Raw genomic sequence first — 20,839 nt, forward strand, 5'->3', positions numbered from 1 at the left:
TGTCACAGAGAGAAGTCTGTCATACACTGTGTCTGTTATATACACAGTGTATGACAGACTTCTTTCTGAGATACACCTCTGAAGATGCCAGCCACAGATGCAGGCGAAACTTTAGGATCAAGATCTACCAGACCACGGCCACACAGCCCAGAAAACCCACCACAAACAGTTGAATCCGGCTGTGAATGCCTTCGACAATACATTGAAAAGCAGATTGTTCGAGTTCCAATTTTTCCAATTCCAATTTTTGATCAAGAAAGCTCAAAGTTCCTGTTCCCCTTTATATTTTGGGATTATTTATGCCCAAGAAGCTATCCTTAGCTAGCTATTTACACCACAACTCCCGGACCATAATCATAGATGGACTTTCACAAGGGCAAGATGCAACTCACTTCCCTGATCCCTTCTGCACGAACAATTTGCCAACATTCCAAAACCCCAACAACTGTGCTCATTTTGTTTAATCCACGAAGATTCGATTGAGCATATTTTGTTTATATGCCTGAAATTTAGTGGTGGTAGGCCCAAATTTTCTTCATTGTTTTCAAATTTGTGTTCCGTGTCTCCCTTGTAGTTTTTGCTCAACAACAGTGAGATTGTATTGGTCGCAAACTTTCTGTTACGTGTGCTGGAAAAACTTTGGTTGACTGTTTGTGTTTGGTCTCACGCTCAGTAAAATTAAATTTCTTGACTTTGTTTATGCCTAATAAAGGTTATCTAATCTGATCTATATGTTGTTGCTCTCCCCGAAGGAAGCCCTTATACATAAAAAGATGAATATACCACCTTTCTTCTTGACAGTTAATGTTGATTAAGTGGAAAGTCAGCAGTGGGAAAAATATGATATGAAGTTTAATTGGTTCTCTACATGCAGTATATAGAACTGACTTGTGGGAGTTTTTTAAAAATCCACGGTAGTCCATTATTGTTCTAAAGCATCGGTCAGGCAGTGCAATCCTGTACAGTGTTTATTCCAATTTAAGCCCATTCATTTCAATGGGCTTAAATTGGAATAAACACTGTACAGGATTGCACTGCCTGACCGATGCTTTAACAACAATGGACTACCGTGGATTTTTTAAAAACTCCCACAAGTCAGTTCTATATACTGCATGTAGAGAACCAATTAAACTTCATATCATATTTTTCCCACTGCTGACTTTCCACTTAATCAACATTAACTGTCAAGAAGAAAGGTGGTATATTCATCTTTTTATGTATAAGGGCTTCCTTCGGGGAGAGCAACAACATATAGATCAGATTAGACTGAAGCAATTCTCCTTAGGGTTGCCCTGTTGAAAGCTTACGTATGTGAAAATAAGTACAATAAATATTGATGGGTGTTACTTCCAACAAAACATGTTGGGATCAGGCTATGAATTACAGTGCTGATTTATTGTAATTCAAATTTCTATGTCCCTTCTAGTTTTAGCAAACACTGTTTTGAGCATTTTTGTTGCAGAACTGGTAAATGATGCTAGTTAATTTTTCTGTGACATTGAAATGAAAATGATGTGTCTGCTGTATTATTGTAACAGCCGTCCACCCAGTGGGATTAGATTTTTTTAATTACTTGCTCAGCAACTGCTGCAGAATTTATCTTTTCAGTCATATTAGCAAATTTTAAAATATATTTCGCCTCTCCAGAAAATGCATCGTTCAGTCATTTTGATAACAGCGTGGCTCCTGCTTTTTTCATGACTAGCTCTCACCCCACTCCTGTAATATTCAAATATTGGGTAGGCAGATCTTGTTGGAAATTCCCATGTTGGTGTCATTGGTTTCCTAGAGAATGTTCTAATATCAGAGTATTGTCGAAGGCCAGAATCAACTGGCTGTTGAGGGTTTTACAGGCGGTGTGGCCGTGGTCTGGTAGTTTTTGCTCCTAACGTTTTGTTTGCATCTATGACTGGTATCTTAAAAGGTATGTCACGGTGAGATGAGTTTCTCTCTGTGGCATATGCAAGTGTGCCTCATCCCGCTTGGAGGTGGAAAATATATGTACACCCAGTGGTGGGATCCAAAAATGTTAATAACAGGTTCTGATGGTGGTGGGATTCAAACAGTGGCGCCACTGCACACACACACCTCCAGTCCCTATTGGGCAGGGAGGTTGCCTTAGTAACCCCTTCTCGGCACTCAGAAAAAATTAGTAACCACTTCTAGAGAAGTGGTGAGAACTGGTTGGATCCCACCTCTGTATACACCCTACAATCTTCCCCCATTGTTGCCATACTGCCCTGGCATAGCAGGAGAGAGTGCTCATTCCCTGCCCACATGCCAACCTAAAGGGTGATGCTGGCATTGCAGAGATGGGGAGCCCATTCTCTGACAGTAGCCTATGAAGAACTTCCAGGAATTTTCTGTTATTTTGCTTTCTGCTCTCACGCTCTCAGCTTGCTTGCCATAGTAGCATATTTTCAGCTCCGCAGCCAAAGAAGAATGTATTTTCAACACGATACAGTAGCCCTGCTGAATGGATACTCATTTCCAGCCACAAGAGGATCCCTGACGACATTGCCTCCCCTAATTAACTTAACCCAGATACTTCTTCTGTAACTAACGTCTCCTAACCAGTGGCGTAGGGAGTGGGGGGAAATGGTGCCCAAGGCAAAATGGTGACCAGGCACCGCCCCCCGCAGGGTGACCCCTCCCACACCTCCCACCCCCACTTACCTTAGTTCAGCTGGCTGCTCTTTGCAGCCAGCTAAACTCCAGGCTGCTCTGGGTTGACCCCCGCTGGGCCCTACCCCCCATGGACCTCCCGTGGGGCCCTACCCTCATCCCCACTTACCTTAGTTTGCAGCCGGCTGAACTCCAGGCTGCTCCGGGCTTCTGCTGGGCTGGGTGGGGGAAGGGGGAGGGTGTGGGGGTAATTTTCCGCCCCATGTGACCCTAATGACATGCACCCAGGGCATGGTGCCCCCCCTACCCTATGGCAGCTACTCCACTGCTCCTCACTACGATGCACTCTATTATTTCTCAAACAATCCTTCCGGATACCTCCCAGAGGTTGTCCTAGCACCTACCAAAAGTCGTCCTGACACCCCACAGAGTTGATTGTTCATCCTATGAATATCTTATCCTCCAAAGGGCCAATTGCCCAGTGTTATTGACACCTTTCTGTCTTTGTCACTGTGCCCAGCGCATTACCCCCTGGAACCAGACCCTAGCCGTTTGTTCTGTTATATCTTAGGAACTCTCTCTGTGTGTGTTTGTGTGTTTATTGCATTGAATCAAGTGCTTGTGAACCTTTTATCCCTACAATAAAGATTGTCAAATTTGCATTGTATTCCTCTCTGTGGATTTTCTTCAAAGAGCTGATCTTTGTATACATTGGTATTAAAGATTCCCTACCCAGCCTCTTGCAATATTAATACACAGTCTGCTCTGAACTAATTTTCCCCACATTATTGAGAGACTCTGTCTCCATCGTGGGTAACAACACTGTGTCAGAGGCCCCTTCCGCACATGCAAAATAATGCGTTTTCAAACCACTTTCACAACTGTTTGCAAGTGGATTTTGCTATTCCGCACAGCTTCAAAGAGCACTGAAAGCTGTTTGAAAGTGCATTATTCTGCATGTGCATCTCACCATGACATACCTCTAAAGATGCCAGCCACAGATGTGGGTGAAACCTAATGAGGAAAAACTACCAAACCACAACCACAAAGCCTGGAAAACACACAATAGCCTTCTGATATCAAACCTTCTAATGTGATTCCAGTATTGAGAGATATACAGCCCGTTCCTATACATATTTACTCAGTAGTTAATTCAACATGCCCTGACTTGGATAGCCCAAGCTAGGCTGATCTTGTCAGGTCTTAGAAGTTAAGCTGACAAGTATTTGAATGGGAAACCTCCAAGAAATTCCATGGAAACAAGTAATGGCAAATCACCTTTGAATATCTTTGGCCTTCGAAAACCTCACCAGGAGTCGCCATAAGTCAAATGTGACTTGACAGCATAAACAAACAAACAAATAAATAATTAACATGAGCTCTGCGGGAGCCAGTCTTTATTCCCGCAATATGATCACTTGGACAGTTTTTTGATCATTGTTTTTGCTAGAAAACAAAATGCATTTAACTAGGCTTTCTCGTGTCTCTCATTTTTTTTAATTTCAACAGTGAAATCGAATGTTGGTCTTCTTGCTATACAACCCGTCCTTGCAATTTAAAAATATAATCTATCATAGCTGCAGTTTACAAGAAAAAGGGGACATTTTTTATTCTCGATGCTAAGGAATAAACAACATAGTATCAGAAACAAATTGCTGAGGAATGAAGACCCTCTAGAGACCATTACTCGGATTACTGGCGTGTTTGGCCAGCATCAAGCCAGAGGCAATAATCCATTATGTGTCAAACCAATTGGTAATCCCAGTTAATGCCATCTCTAGAGTGTTTGGAGTTACATACCGTTGATGCGGCAAAATTCATTTCTGTGTTTTCTTAACATTCTCGCAGAGCCATTTGACTTGTGTTGGAAACAACTTAGAAAAGACATCTTGGAAAGTAAAACAGCTAGAGTCTAGACAGTCTGATATCGAGCTTTAGTTGAAATAAAAGTTTGCTATTAATGTCCTAAACGTTCAATATCGCTACAATAAAGTCCATAAACATCTGGAGCACCATAGGTTGGCCACCCCAATTTACGTCATTTATACTTTGTCTTTCTCTGGGGACTTGCTGCGGCTTACATCATTAGCCTCTCCTCCATTGTATCCTCACAACAACCTTGTAAGGGAGGCTAATCTGGGAGTGTATGACAGGCCCAAGGTCGCACAGCAGTCTCCTGTGGCAGAGTGAGGATTTGAACTTGGCTCCCAGATCCTATTCCAACACTCTATCCACTACCTGACCCTGGAAATACTGAGCTCCTTGGGGTAGAATATAAAAGTAAGGAATGTAGTGTAAAAAATGTAATGTGCCTTATTCTTAGTCTGTCCCTGCTAACAGAAGGTAATGTAGTTTGTTTTTGTATTATATTTTATTTGGGTCTCAGAGGTGTGGGAGCGGGTCAGTCCCAAAGGGTCCGTGGTGGCTCTTGATGGTGCTGCCTGAGGTGATGAAATAGGGCCTGTGCAGCTTCCTCCTTTGTTTTCATCCGAACGCCCGCATTAAAAAGGCATTTGAGCACATTTTTAACCTGCCACTCACCGTAACTAGTCTGAGCATTAATTTGATTTGTACAGCAACTGTCAAGTGCATGGCATCTTCGCTGAAAAAGTGACCTTTTAATTTTCATGTACACGGCTCCTATTAGCATTAATTGAGGAAAGGCATTATGTCCTAGTGAGGGCAGATTGAGGAAGAAAGGAGGAGGCATATGCATCCCTGATTCTACATGCATTAAAGGCTTTTTTTTAAAGGGAGACATAATCTGTAATATTGTTAGCTCACTTTTGCATGAAGCCGGTAATTGGAATGCTTCCTTTGACCTGCTCCAAAGACTTGTATATTTCTGCAAATTTCATCAAGGTTGATTCAGATTTTACATACAGTGTTAGCGTGCATTATGTCTTTTTATCTTGCATGGGACGAAAGCAAAAAAAAAAATGGCTAGCACTGTCATCTGTATGGAAACTTGACATATTATTTTCTCTTTAACCTGTTTGCCATAATTTATCGCGGTTGTTGTTCTTTTTACACGCAGCTGAAAACAGAAAAAACCTACACGAAGAAGAAGTCGAAAAATGTCTTATTGCTCTTTTGGGAACCGATAACGACGGAACTAAAATAGCGGCTGCTCAAGCAATCTCTGCTATGTGTGAGAATTTAGCTAGCAAACATACCACTGGAGCTCTTGGTGAGTCAGTTATGGAGGAAGATAGAACCACGATCTGTTAGCGGTGTTGCATTCTGTTTACCAGCTGGCGGTATTACTCTAGCTAATTTGAAGGTGCATCTGTACACTTTATTTATTTTCTTCTCCCCCAAAGGAATTCCTCAGCTAGTTCAGTTGCTAAGCAGCGACAATGAAGAGGTAAAAGAAGCTGCTGCAACAGCTCTAGTTAATCTGACAACATCCCATTTTGGCAATGCAAGGTGAGTGCAAGATGGATGGATGGTTTCAGAGGCAGTAAAGCTCTGAATCCCAGAGCCAGGAGGCATCATCAGAGAATGGGCTTGGCCTCTATTCCCTGTTGTTGGCCTTTCAGAGGAACTGGTTGGCCACTGAATGAGAAACAGCGCTGGACTATGTGGACCTCTGGTGTGATCCAGCAGGGCTCTTCATGTGTTGTTATGAGGCTTGTTGAACATCTTTTCACTTCTGCGCAATTTCTAGGTGTCCTGGCTCATTACACTGTTGCTTCTCTTTGCTTTAGATCTCACTCAGTGAACCGCATTTCAACATCATTTCCCACTAATGAAAAAGGAGGGCTGATTTTTGCTGATTCCCACCTTCTCTATGTGTGCCCTCTCCAAACAAATTTGGGGGAACTCAGTGGGCTGCAACCAGAGGGGGAGAAAGCAAGAACGTTACGTTCTGCTGATAAGGGTGTCTTCTGCTGGTCAAAAATGGTGTTTGGATCCAGCCAAATTAACCAACCGTTGTTAAAGTTTTACCTCATCATTTCCTTTACTATGAACATGTGAAGCCAGTAAAACACTCATAAGGGACAGCAGAACCAGTCAGAGCCATCGATTTCTGGACTAGTTGACACAAAATTGAATTTTTGACTAGAACATGGTTGATTTTATCTGGGGACCTGATTGCAACTGCTTCTGTGGACCAATTAATAGATCAGGGTTTCAGTATTCAATGTTTGTTTATTTTAAGGATTTTTATTCCGCATTTTTAGCCCGAGGTGCACATGGCAGCTTACAATCTAATCTAAAAGTCTAAATATTGTTAACTAATCATTTCAACCCTCCCCAAAACCTGATTAACAAATCCGTGAGATATAAAAAAAAGTCAAAGCAGTGGAAAAGACAAATAATCCAGTCAATATTTTAATAGCAGTTTCAGTAAGAGGGTGTTTTAAAAATATGTCGTTTCCATTCTCACCTGGGAGTCCTAAACAAACTTCTGAGCCCCTGACTTCCACGGACTTGTAACCCTGCTTAGCATTGTACTGTTAACTACACATTAAAAGCTGCATAAAAATAAGGAGGTAGCATAAATAGCAACAACTTGTTTAGCCTTATCAGTGTTGAGCTTTTGTGTGATTAAGCATGAAAGTTCGTAGAGACATGTTGTTAAACATACCTATGTTTCTTTCTTTATTCTCCCTGTTCTTTCCACTGGCATCCAAGTTATAAGAGCTGAGCTCACTCCTTCAGAAGTAAAACCACATGTAATTTACATCAATGAACGAGTGAGGTGGTTCAAATATTAAAGGACATAAAAGCGGCGACATTTGCAACAACTGTTGCGGAGCGTCCCAAATAATAAATAAAACAGAAGACCCTAAAGAAGCCTGGCTCACAGATATTCCATGAGGAGAATGAGATGTAATTCATCAGATTCATTTTCTGTCACAAAATTATTCACTCGGCTCTAATAGCCACTGACATTAATTTAACATTACCAGATGAAACACCATTTATCATATGTAGACATGGTTCTGCCAGCTATTCTTTCCGTTGAAAGAATGCAGTGGAGATTGGCTCTGATACGCCTTTCTTGTGGCTGTTCAGCTAATGTCAGTTGTAGCTAGGATCACATATAAAAGCCCAGCTGTTGGCCTCTGGGGCCCAGCCCTCCTGGAATTGCTTTGCTACACTCTGCTCTGCAGTCAAGGTCAAAAGCAATTGTACAATTAATTTGTGGGGCCCTTTTAGGCTTTTCCCATACAAGCTAATTCTCAAGAGGATGCAGTTGCTCTCCAGAGCCCCTTTCATAAGTCAGGTTGGAGGAAGGTGGTGAATTCGGTCCTGGGTTCCAGTGATGCTTGAGTGTTATCCTGAGTCTTGAGGTCTTGAGTGCCTGTATTGTAGAAAGTTATCATTTTTATGGTTCCCCCCTGTGCTTTGGGGGGTGGGGGGAACCCAGCCAAGTCTTGTGTGGAATTTTTAGCTGAACAGAGCTGGGGTGGGGGATATTGAAGGAATTCAGTATGAAGGTGTCATACCTGGTCATTTGTCACAGTTACAAAAGGGGGGTGGGGCGTCAGTGAAGAATTTCCTCTGACCTGAGTCATTGTGTTAAGCCTTTCTGCAGTCTCCCTGCTGCCTCTGCACCCTGAACTATAGATACTGTGTACAAAGAAATCTGTGTTCCTGGGGAAATAGCCCATTGGGCATTTCCCCATTTGCTTGTCCGTGTATGTGTGGGATATGAATGTTTGTTTCCATTGATTCTTTGAGTCTGAGAGACTGTCAGGATTATTTTCTCCCACAAGCCGTCTTCTCGAGCGCAGTCTGCCGACTAAGGCAGAAAAGGGATGTGGGGTTGAGAGCCTTTTTCCTGTCTCATTCGTGCACTCAGACCGTTTTCAAGAGGAGAGTTGTGGGCTGGCTTAGAGCAGCCAGTTCACATATTGAAAATCTTAGATGGTGGCAAAAACTGCGAAAGGATCGTGCTGTGTCCAGGAGACTGGGGTGCCTTTGTAACACCTGATAGCGTCTATTCCAGGGATCCAGATATTAGGTAGCTGGCAAAAGTAATAATGTGTGCTTCAGGGGGCGTTTCCCCACTCACCCCCTTCCCCATAGTACAAGACGGCACGGCATCCCCTGATCTGGCGCGTTTCCCCATGACCCAGCTTCTGTCGCGGGGTCATCAAAAGGCGCCGTTTACAAGAGTGCCAGGGATGCCGCGTGCTGAGGGGGCGCGACAGCAGCAGCGTCGGGGCGGCTGCACTGTCGCCGCCCCTGTCATGGGGAGTGCCCCGGGACCCCGCGCTACTTGAGGAGAGTAGCGCGGGGCTTAAGGTAAGTGGGGAAAGGCCCAGGGTCTGTCCACATTAAAATTAAGCTGTTTTATCTCCATAGCAATCACAATTTGAATATCCCCAAATATCTGACTCCCTATTCTACCATATAGGCTAAAGATGGTTAAAATGAGTGACTTGTCCACTCAGCTGTGGAAAACAGTTATGTTAGGCTTGGAGAATATGCAACTTGTCTTATTAACATAAATTGATAGTTGCCTGCATTGTGCATAGCACAATCTCCCCTTTCAAGTGTTTGGTTCACCAAAATTGTTAACAATTGGACAGGGTTGGAGTTGCTGCATCATGTGTCTTTATGTTATGCTCTGGGACCACAAGTTTTAACTTGCATTGTATATTATTATTATTATTATTATTATTATTATTATTATTATTATTATTATTATTATTATTATTATTATTATTATTATTATACACATAACAACACAGCACAAGTGTCTGGAATTCATCTCTGAATATCGAGTCCTTCCCAAGGACCTAGGATATTAGAGGTATTTGCGTAGAATGTGTGCAGTTCCTAGAAGTGCTGCTTTCTGCAGCATGTGTGGACTGATGTTCCTGTCCAAGTTTAGAGCTTTCCAGATGTTTTTCAAGATTTCTTGGGATTCCTCCCTAGAGCACCCGACTACTTCAGTTGGGGGATTACTGTTGATTCTTTTTTTGCCACAATCGATTTCAACTTCCAATTTGTAGGTCCTTTGTATTTTTGTGACGTCTTTTCCAGCTCTTTTGTCCTTCTTACTCCCTGCTGTCAACTGGCACAGCAACATCTATGATCCAAACATGTTTCTTTTTCTCTATCATATTGTTATGTTCTGGGGTGTTGTTGTTGCCAGGTGTCTGGTTCTGTTTGTATTCCTAAAGAGTCCCAGAGTATTTTTTGCTTCTTTCATTTTCTGTGGTTCTTCTCTGGTCGGCATTATTGCTCGTACCAGGTCTTGCTACAGGAGCAGGCCAGTACTTTTGCAAAGGTTCCAGTGCACCATTTAACTGCTAGCCTATTGTGACGTTCAAGATAAGTCAGTTTGGGCTGTTACTTTCTTACAACAGCAGATGATGTGCTCCCGCGGTTTCATCACCCTCTTTGCAGAGATCTTTTAGCACTTTGGGTCATTGTAAGACTTTTTTGATTCGTGGTCTTTATTGCATTTTGTCCTGTAATGCTTGCTCCTGGGCAGCAAGAAATCAGGCCTCTCAGTTTCCTTTCTTTAGAGTTCCCCTTCTGAGCCCACTCCCCATGTTTTCTTGCTGTCAACCTTCCCTTCCAATGTTCTTAAAGTACTGCCCATGGAGTGAAGCTATTTCTGTTTAGCCACTGCTCCTTTCGTGTTTTAAACTGTTGGACTCTATACTCTTTTTGATTCTTTGGCTTTCAGCATCTCAGCCTTGTGGACTTCTTTTCAATGCTGGCTCTTGACTTTCTTGGATGTATTCTTTTCCAGGCCTCTTTTCCTTCTCTCCTCTTACTGATTGCTGTGATGTATGGAGCAGTCCTCTTCCTCCTTCTGACCTTGCTAGGTGAGAAGTCTGTCTACATCACTTCTTTGGATGCGAGTGCTCGATTGATGGTCATAATTTTCCCTTTGTTTTCTGTCCAGGATGTCCAATTCCGAAACTTGTGTCCAGTTAATTATGCCAGCAGTGTAGGCGTTACCACAGGCACCTGCTTAAGTATTAATAATTGCCTTTATTGTATGTCCTCCATTTAACTTTGATTTCAAAATTTTTCTTACCCTTCTAAAGATATTTCCTTCCCTAAATTGGCGTACTTTGACTTCTGCATGCTTGATGTTTCTCTGCTTGCAGTATCCCCAAGTATGTTGTAGCTTTCATTCACTGGTGAAAGCTCTTTTATTTCTATGTTGTCATTTGGCATATTCACACCTTTCAGCATGTTGCAAGGATTTTACCTTTACTGAGTTCCAAAGTTGCACACTTGTCAAGTCCAAAATCCATTGTGTAATGATAATCAGTGCTAAAGAAGACTCTCACTGTGTTCAGTAGTTTGACCTTCAATCTCTGCTTTTGATTTTTCCATAGAGCTTTAGGTTATCCATGTATAGAAGGTTGTGGAAAATTTTTGGTGAGTTTCTTGCTGTCTGAAATATCGCCTTGACCTGTTTTTCTTCAGAATGTATAGAGAGCGGAATCATAGCTTAATGATGAAGAGTAGTGGGGACAGGGAGTCTCCTTGGGAATATTCCCCTTAGGATGTTGATTTCCCCTATTCCTGCTCCATTGATTATTATTAATTCTGTTTTCCAAGTGTTGCATTGCATTCTTGACCAATTTCTTTTGATGTTTTCACTGACTCAATTATCTCCAGGCAATGAAGTATCCAACTTTGTGTGGCGATGTGAGATCCCGAATGCTTTCCTGTAATCAATCCAAGCTAAGCATGCAAAGTTGGTTTCCTTCTTTTGCAATTCTCAAGGATCATTTTATCTATGAGCAGTTGATCTTTTTTGTTCCCCTACTGTTTCACGGTTTGTTTCCTTTTTTTGTTCTGCGGGCAGCAAAGTTCTTTCCTTCCAGGTGGTCTTGTATTGCATCTCAAACACTAATATGCCAGATAAAAAGCTTAAAGGTTGTTGGTAGGCAAGTGATTGGCCTGTAATTGCTCGGGATTGCTCCCTTTTCTTGGTCTTTCATTATCAGAAACGTTTTCCCTGTTGTCATCCATTCTTCAATTTGGCCTGTTTGCAGCACCTGATTCAACTGTTGGGCAATTCTTTCATGCAAGTTGGTCAGTTTCTTCAGCCAGAATCCATGTAGTTCATCACTGCCTGGGGCAGTCCAGTTCTTCACCTTTTTTTGCTCGTTTTCCAACCATTTTAGTTGTTATTACCAGGTTGTCCATGTTGTTGCTGCTCAGTTCAGCCTCCACAGCTTTGGCCCAACTTGCATTTTGGTTGTAGTTCTTTGGGCTGTCCCAAATGTTTCTCCAGAACTCAATCGTTTGTTCTCTGTCTGGCTCTCCTGTGTTTCGTTTCACATCTCCACTTACATTCTGGTAGAATCGTTTCTGGTTGGAGTAGAAAAGTTGATTCTGCTTGAATTGAGCAACCCTTGCTTCGAATCTTGCAATCTTCTTTGAAACTGCCACCATCTGTTGTTTGACCACCTCTATTGCCTCATTGAGTTTCCTCTTGTCCAGGTGGTACCTCTTAACTAGGTCTGCTTTGATTTTGTCATTTTTCAGCTTCTTCTCCTTCATGCTTTTCAGTTTGCTGGCATCCGATCGTAGTTTGCTGATTTTTCTTCCCAGTCTGATTTTCCACTTTGGAGTACCTATTTTCGGCCTTCTTTCTGGGTGATGAATCTTTACCCCTAGCTCTTTAGTAATCACTACTGCAGTGCTGTACATAAGCTGGTTTGTTTCATGCAGTGACATTGTTTGGATTCCAGCAATGACCTTGTTTGCATCCTTCAGTGAATTGAGCAGATCCTTCCTTGGAACAATCTTCAGTGAATTGAGCAGATCCTTCCTTGGAACAATCTTTTATTATTATTATTATTATTATTATTATTATTATTATTATTATTATTATTATTATTATTATTATTATTATTATTATTATTATTATTATTAATTGTATTTATAAACCGCCCTCCCCCAAAGGGCTCAGGGCGGTGATATGAAGTATCAATTTATAATATAATGGCACATAATAAGCTTTGGTGTGGGTGATCAGAAACCTGTACTTTTGAGGATACTCCCATGCATGCACTGAAGCTGGAAAATACAGTTGCTATCCTACTCACACAAAATGGCAACTGTGCATTGATAGGATCATGCCTAGCATGATCTCCCCTTACACACAGGTGTACTGCCAAAATCATTGCTTGAACAGGGCTTCTGCTGAAGCAAAATAGCCCTGGGTCTTTTCATTGTGTAGATGGGAGACCCATGAGTTCTGTGTAAAATGCTCTACTTTGAGATCTAGGGGGGGGGGAATCCTGGGTAGAACTATAATGCAATAAACAAAGTTGCTCTGCACAGGCAAAGTAAAGTGTATGAGGGGACAGTCAGAACCAGATTTCTTCAAAGAATGTTGGACCAGGCTTCCAACCCACAAAATAAAGAGAGATTTTTTTTTCAGATAAAGTAGGGCAGTGATGGTGATCCTCTTCGAGACCAAGTGCCCAAACTGCAACCCAAAACCCACTTATTAATCACAAAGTGCCAACACGGCAATTTAACCTGAATACCGAGGTTTTTGTTTAGAAAAAACGATTGGCTCCAAGGTGCGCATTACTTGGGAGTAAGCTTGGTGGTAGTCGGTGGCTTTGTTTTGAAGCAATCGTGCAACACTTCGAATGGGTGAATCACGACCCTAGGAGGGTTTAGAAGCAAGCCCCATTGCCAGCAACTGAGCTTACTCCCAGGTAAAGGATTGTGCTTCAGTTCTTTCCATGAAAATCAGTGGGGTTTAACAGCACTTAACAGGGTTACCTACATGTCATGCCCAACGGACCAGGCCAACCTAGATGTGTGCCCCCCCCCCCCCAAATGATGAACTCTGTGCATGCATGCTCACAGAGAGGGCTCTGAGTGCCACCTCTGGCACCTGTGCCATAGGTTCGCCACCACTGAAGTAGGGGAATAGCATGCATACTGCAGCAGGCCCCAGTGGCACATTCCAAGCTTGACTGAAAATCGGTCTCTAAGGATACCCTCTCGCTCCTGAAAAGCCTGTACATGTCTGGTTGTGGTGGGTTTTCCGGGCTGTGTGGCCGTGGTCTGGTGGATCTTGTTCCTAACGTTTCGCCTGCATCTGTGGCTGGCATCTTCAGAGGTGTATCACAGAGGGAAGTCTGTATGACACAGTGTATAACAGACTTCCCTCTGTGATACACCTCTGAAGATGCCAGCCACAGATGCAGGCGAAACGTTAGGAACAAGATCCACCAGACCATGGCCAAACAGCCCGGAAAACCCACCACAACCAGTTGAATCCTTCTGTGAAAGCCTTCGACAATACATCTGTACATGTGTCTTTAGCAGTCTCAACTTTGCGTTGGTCATCAATTCAATTACCAAATAATGAAAGCTATACCTGGCATTCAATGTACGTTTCAGGTTACTGGTTTACCAGGCAGGCCATTATGTGTGCCTGGCTGGTATTAACTTACAGCAGCACTGCCATCTATTGGCCATTGTTCTGCTTTTCCCTGCTGTTGTGCCCTTTTATTTGGAGAGGGCGGGGGGAGTTCAGGTGTTACTTTTTATGAACACAGAATATATGACAGTATTGCTCAAGCAATTAAATGTAAAACAAGGAAAGCAGTGGCATCGTTGGCACTGTTTGTATTTTAACGGGCTTCAAAAACTTTGCCAGCAGAAACAGTTACTATGAGATGAAGATTAGAGTAATATTACACAGGGTTTGAATTACCACCATCATTATTAATTATTTCTGGTAACAAGTTACCATTGCTTATTCTTAACTACACTGATCTTGCCAGAATATTTGCTTGTTCGTTTGCTTGTGTTGTTTTTTTTCCATAAAAATTAAAAATTATCTAACATAATGTTTTAGGAGAATAGCCATCATTTAGTTTTTTAAGGTTGACCTGAACTTGGGTGTTTAAAAAAATATATTGTTCATAAGCTGGGAGGGGAGGGCAAAGGAAAGCAGCTTGGAAAAAGTTCCCCTCCAACATTCTCTAAACGCTCAGGGGCTGAAACAGATTAACGCCACCCCCTCCTGCTTTATCAGACTCTTGTGGTCAACAGTGCTCATCAGGCTATTGTTGAATGTCTTTTTTCTATCAGTCTATCAGGCTATCGGTCCTCATCAGGCTATTGTTGAATGTCTTTTTTCTTTTGACTTCTTTCCCCGTGAATGTAGAGACTTTTACTTGTTGTAGGTGATGTTTTTCTGCTGCCATGACCCTAATAAAGGCCAGTTAGAAGTGCAACCTGTATGCTTTATGTTGAAACATAACGTTTTACAATGTTCCATAGGCAGAAAGAGACCCCTTCCGCACAGGCAGAATAATGCACTTTCAATCCGCTTTCAATTCACTTTGAAGCTGGATTTTCCTGTGCGGAATAGCAAAATCCCCTTTCAAACCATCATGAAAGTGGATTGAATGTGCATTATTCTTCATGTGCGGAAGGGGCCAGAGTCCCCCTGAATCAAAAGGAAAGACAGGATAGAAATATTTTAATCAATTAAATTAAAACAAAGAAATTAAAGTTTTTGCTTGCAGAGTTTATGATATACATTCTGACTGTAAGACCGCTTCTGCATTGGCAGCAGAAGCGGCTGGCCACCAACATAATTCATTATTATTATTTATTCAATTATTATTATTTATTCATGCCGGTGGAGCCACAGGACTGTTTGCACGGGACTGTGCAGGCGGCCCACGGGCCGCAGAGGTGGCTCTGAATGGAGCCGCCTCCGGTCTGTGTTGTTTGCTTATCTTTTCTTCCCTCCAAATCTCCGGAGGGAGGGAGGGACACACCCATGCTGCCCTCTGACCCCCGGGGTAAGCAAACAACACAAACAGGCAGCGCCTAAAAGCAGCCCCCTCACGCGGCACCCCCTTCACACGGCCCCGGCGGGAAGATGCCGCTTTCCAAATAACTCACTCATTGAGTGAGTCAGGAAAGGAGTGTTTTCCCACCGTTTGGGGTGGGAGAGCACGGTGTTGCAGGGACGGTGTTTTTACCGTCCCTAGGGTGTTGTTTTTGGCCCATGCAGAAAGGGCCTAAGAAAAACAACAGAAAGAGGAGAGGAGGAAGATCGGCTCCAAATGTGCCCCCCCCACCACCACCATGGTAACATCAAGTAAAACAAGAGTGGTGTCCACACACCCTTGTTTCCTAACTGCTCCCTTCTGTCACTATCCTCCACCCTATTCATTCCCCTTTTTCGATCACATGCATGCAGAAATACAGATATAGCAGTGATTATACTGGGATCCCCTTCCATAGCCCAAGAACCCTGGTTTTATCCTCACTTCTACACTCCCAGCACTATAATAGCACTATAATATGCCGTGGGAGGGAGAACGAAAAAGCCCTTTAAAGGCATGAAAGGCAGGGTGCGTCTGCAGAACTTTTCTCTGTACTTCTGAAGGCAAGCGTTTAGCTCTGCAATCTTCCCCGTAGCATCTGCTAGGGATTTTCCACCTATAGCCTCTTTGCAGTCTATGTCAGAAAAATTTAAGTGGAGTGAGTGAGAAAAAAATGGGAGTCAGAAAAGTCATGCAAAGATTGGACGTGATGGTGTCTGGGCTGTCTCCTCTTTGCTACAGGGCTTCTTACATGCTTTCCATGTAGAGAAAACACCACATGCGGAAGCAGCCAAGGCAAAAGATGAATGTGCGCAAATGCAGTTAAACATACTTAGGCTTCATTTTAACCTAGAACACCTGGAACAGGGGCTAGGAAGTTAAGCCAAAGGCTTCTCAGAAAAGACAGGACTTGACAAAGGAATATAAAGGGAAAGAGTGAGGTAGAATTGTTTTCGGGAATGAGATTTGTGCAGAAAGAGCAGCAAGAGAGAATGCTTGTACTCATCTAACAGAAACACGGTGCAGTACTAAACTTCTAAATCCATTGAAGCCTGTGGAGTGAGAAGGGCATGACTCTGAATAGAGTTGCTGGGAATGGTAGAAATGAAGGAGCCTCTTGTCTTGGACTGGACACATCAGGAGTACTGTAGATCGGGGTGTCAAACTCGCACCCCTCCAGATGTTATGGACTACAGTTCCCATCATCCCCTGCTAGCATCATGCTGGCAGGGGATGATGGGAGCTGTAGTTCATAACATCTGGAGGGCTGCGAGTTTGACACCCATGCTGTAGATGTACTTCTCTCCTAAAAAAGCAAGAGACCACAGGAACAATATTTTACTATGTACTGTATACAGCATCGATCAGAGGTGTTTAAACTGACTTTTTGTCTTATACTCAATTTGTATTTGCATGTTGGAATTGTTCTGACCAACCGCTAGCACACCTCTGAACTATGCACAATTTTCAGTGTATCTACCAGGTACAAACCTTGTTTTTTCATGTTTTAAACTTCTCCCTTTCTGTCCATTATAGTACAGACCAGCAGAACATCTTACTGCAAATGCAAATACAGTAGAAACTGCCATAATTTTTGGAGCCGTCCACTGATAGCAATGGACAGAGAATTGTTTATAATTCTATATTTCTCCAAGAACGAAGATGACATAAACCTTCAAAAACCATTTGAAACTGAGGTTTCTTCAAAATAATTAGATATAGTGGAACAGGGTAAACTCCCTTCTCCTTCTGTTATATCATAATGCTTCAGTTCAAATGCCAAAATGTGTATGTGAAAAGGTAGCTGGCTTGAAAATTCTATAGCCGTTCCAAGAATTACGTTGGTTCCGAAGACATAATTTATCAGACCACCTGGAACACTGTCAGAGATTTCAAGAAATGTTGTATGAGTATCATTACCCAAGTATAGGAATGAAAGAGCAAATTCAGGTCTTCTCCCATAAGCAAGACCACAAGTGGCATCTTGCTTGCATACGAGGTGGGGAACGGTGTATAATCACAAATAATATTATTTCCAGATCAGCTCATACGTATTTGTGTTCAAAAACGTAAATTACTAACACGTTTAATGAATGTGCGCATACATTGTAAATGTTCTACTGAATTTACTGAAATAAGATTAGAACTCATTTATAATTATGCAAATGTTTTTCGTAGGTTTGCTGGGTTTAACTAATTCTCCTGGCATAACCTAGCCAGCCTTTGTTGTGGCAATGTGACTTAACACTGGCCCCTAGTGACAGCTTGTGGAACTTTCCCCAGAGTGTAGGACTGTGGTATTATCAGACCTTAGTACAAACCAACCACTGCCCACAAATCTAGGTCCAAGTGGGTGATTCTTATCCCTTCCTTGGATGCAAAGGATGTTCTTCTCCTCTACTTGTGTAGGACTGTGCTCAAAAGATTGAGCCCTTTTAAACTGTTATTACTTGTAAGAGGAAAGAGCTACCAGAAGATTCCTGTATACTGGCCTATTTATGAGCAGTCCCACATTTCACAAAAAAAGAGCCAGTTTTATACTCACCTTAAACATATTTTTAAAACATAAGCTATCGTTTTCAAACAATTATATACAGAGATTTAGCATTTAAATGTGAATTCCGTTGTACGGACTATGAATATCTGTGTCATGAAACGAAAGCTGTGCAACATCTTTTACAAGGATTAACCAAAATAACATAAAAATGTGCAGACTTTCAGGTTTTTCTTATCTCTGTATCTGGGTGGATGTTGGGTGACCTTGGGCTAGTCACAGTTCTTCAGAGCTCTCTCAGCCCCACCTACCTCATAGGGTGTTTGTTGTGCGCGGGGGAGGGGGGGCAGGAAGGAGTTTGTTAGCCTCTTTGAGTCTCCTTGCAGGAAAGGGGGGATATAAATCCAACTCTTCTTCTTCTTCATTGAAATCAGCAATCTGCTTAGGATGGGACTGTAGGTCGTCAAGCTCAGTATCTTCTACTGCATAGGTATCAAACTCGCGGCCCTCCAGATGTTATGGACTACAGTTCCCATCATGCTGGCAGGGGATGATGGAAGCTGTAGTCCATAATATCTGGAGGGCCACGAGTTTGACACCTGTGTTCTACTGTGTCTGTGGTAGTTGTCCAGAATCTCTGATAGATGAGGCACCATTATTAGCACCTGCTACTTGAAACCCTTTAATTAGGGGTGGAGGTCAGGACCTTGTTCATGCCCCACATGTGCTGTACCAGTGAGTCACAGTCCCTCTTCCAAGTAGGCACACAGTGTCTCTTGTGCATGAGGTACTCGGATTTGGCCCTGATTCTTGATTGTCCGTGGACTTATCTGATGCAGTGGAAAATATAAGCAAGCTGGGCTCCGTAAGCTCAGTGAGAGACTACCTGGGAAGTGAGGGGACTTGTAAGAAGTAAATGAAAACACATGACACCTGTTTTGAACTGTTATTTAAAACTTGGAAATAGCAGTAACCAGGGTTCCCTGCTCCATTTAGGGATGAAGACAAAAATACTCTGTGGCACAGTTATAAATAATAAAGCACATGGGTAACTGAGATTTCCATCTGTATGTTTCCTGTGCTAACAGCTCTGCCAGGTTGTGTTTAACAAACAGATGAGCCTAGTATAAAATCTCTATGAAATGCTAGTCGGTTGGGCATATGCCTTATGTTGCTTACAAGAATAATATTATGAAGGCATATAGAAGAGCTCTACTGGAAAGAGGTGGGTTTACTGGTAAATGCAGCTATTAGAACAGTCCAAATTGGAGATGCGGCAGACTAGAAATCTGTGCAATGTTGATAATGTTTCAAAGGGTAGCTGTGGCAGTCTGCAGCAGATCAACTACCGTGTTTCCCCGAAAATAAGACAGGATCTTATATTAATTTTTGCACCAAAAGATTTATTAGGGTTTATTTTGGGGGCAGGGCTCATTTTAGGGGAAAATTCGGTAACTCCACAATTCATTAAGGCGGGCTCTTGGCAACCCCATTGCTTCCTCGTCACGTGTGATACAAGCTGCATCCTCATTGGCAGGGTCACACCATTCTGATGGATCACACCATCCTGATCTGTAACGACTGGTAGGGCTTATTTTTGGAGTAGCGCTTATATTTTAAGCCTCCTCCAAAAATCCTGAAAAATCACGATAGGGCTTATTTTCGGGGTAGGGCTTATTTTCGGGGAAACACGGTAGATCTGAGTCCAGTAGCGTCTTAGAAACCAACAAGATTTTCGGGATATAAGCTCTTACCCTCCCCAAAATCTTGTTCATCTCCAAGGTGCTGCTGGATTCAAATATAGCTGTCTGGAATGTTGGATTTTAATTAATAACTTTCAATGTTTCGCTTTATTGTTTGTTTTGTAAGTCATCTCAAGCAGGTTCCCCCCCTCCAAAAAAATATCTAAATAACTGAAAGCCTGTATATAAAATGTGCTGTGGCTTTATATTTGATGAAATAGTACATTCTTCTACAAGGAAACAATTATTGGCAGTGCAGTACTTGAAGGGAAACACACACAGGGTTTATCTCATAGACGTGCAGGTGTTTTTCTGAGATGCACCCCAGCTAGTTGCCAGTGTGGCAGTGTTTCAGAACACTGTTGGCACAAATTGCTGCACCAGTGGGGAAACGGGTGGACCCGGAGGCCCCTAAGGCAGCGATGGCGAGCCTTTTAGAAACTGAGTGCCGGGGGTGGAGCGAGGGATATCTGCACCTGGGGCACACGTGCGCCCTGTGCCCCTTCCATGCCCCCGCCCTGCCCTGGAATGTCCCCAGAATGTCCTGAAACACCCCCTCCCCACCCCCGGAACACCCTTGCCGCACCCAGTATGTCGCGCACCCCTCGCCCCCTTGGCACTATGCCACTGACGAGTCCCCAAACTGGGGCGACAGCTCACGTGCCCACAAAGAGGGCTCTGAGTGCTACCTCTGGCACCCGTGCCAGAGGTTCGCCACCACTGCCCTAAGGCATCTTGGGCTAGGAACACCCACAGGACCATTGGAAAACTATGCCTTCAAAAACCATAATGTAACCCATAGGGGTCCATACAATGGGCAAAATGGCCCCTCACAGGTATGTTCCTGTTCACAAGCCCAACATTCAACACAAGACACCGACTGCAGCAGCAGTTGTAGGGTCTTTTCTCCCTGTCTGCTGACTCTTTATGTGGGGGGCGGGGAGAGGAAAAGAAGAGATACATCACGAGCCAGTGGCTAGGTTAGGGGGCAGTGATTGGCTGCACCTGCACCTGTCACTCAGGGCTGTTATCTCATTGGTGGATGCTGCTGGGGTTGTTGTGGACTCCAGTGCACTTGTTGTGCTGCCTGTGCTTTGTGGAGGGGTACGTGCTGTTGTTTCCTACTGCAGAATGCCCACAGGGTGCAGACCAGCCGCATCTCTATT

The 20,839-nt window shown here is 43.1% G+C and overlaps 1 protein-coding gene across 3 annotated transcripts in view; it reads left to right on the forward strand.

Annotated features, from left to right (window-relative positions):
* The window catches only part of ARMC3 (armadillo repeat containing 3), a 73,903-nt gene that overhangs the window by 33,343 nt on the left and 19,721 nt on the right, over positions 1 to 20,839 (forward strand). For all 3 annotated transcript variants that reach the window (XM_048510297.1, XM_048510299.1, XM_048510298.1), the window contains exons 9-10: positions 5,663 to 5,815; positions 5,949 to 6,054. In XM_048510297.1, coding sequence (XP_048366254.1) covers positions 5,663 to 5,815; positions 5,949 to 6,054 — 259 coding nt within the window. The remainder of the gene's footprint in view (positions 1 to 5,662; positions 5,816 to 5,948; positions 6,055 to 20,839) is intronic.

Source organism: Sphaerodactylus townsendi, linkage group LG11, assembly GCF_021028975.2.
Source record: "Sphaerodactylus townsendi isolate TG3544 linkage group LG11, MPM_Stown_v2.3, whole genome shotgun sequence".
Lineage (NCBI taxonomy): Eukaryota > Metazoa > Chordata > Lepidosauria > Squamata > Sphaerodactylidae > Sphaerodactylus > Sphaerodactylus townsendi.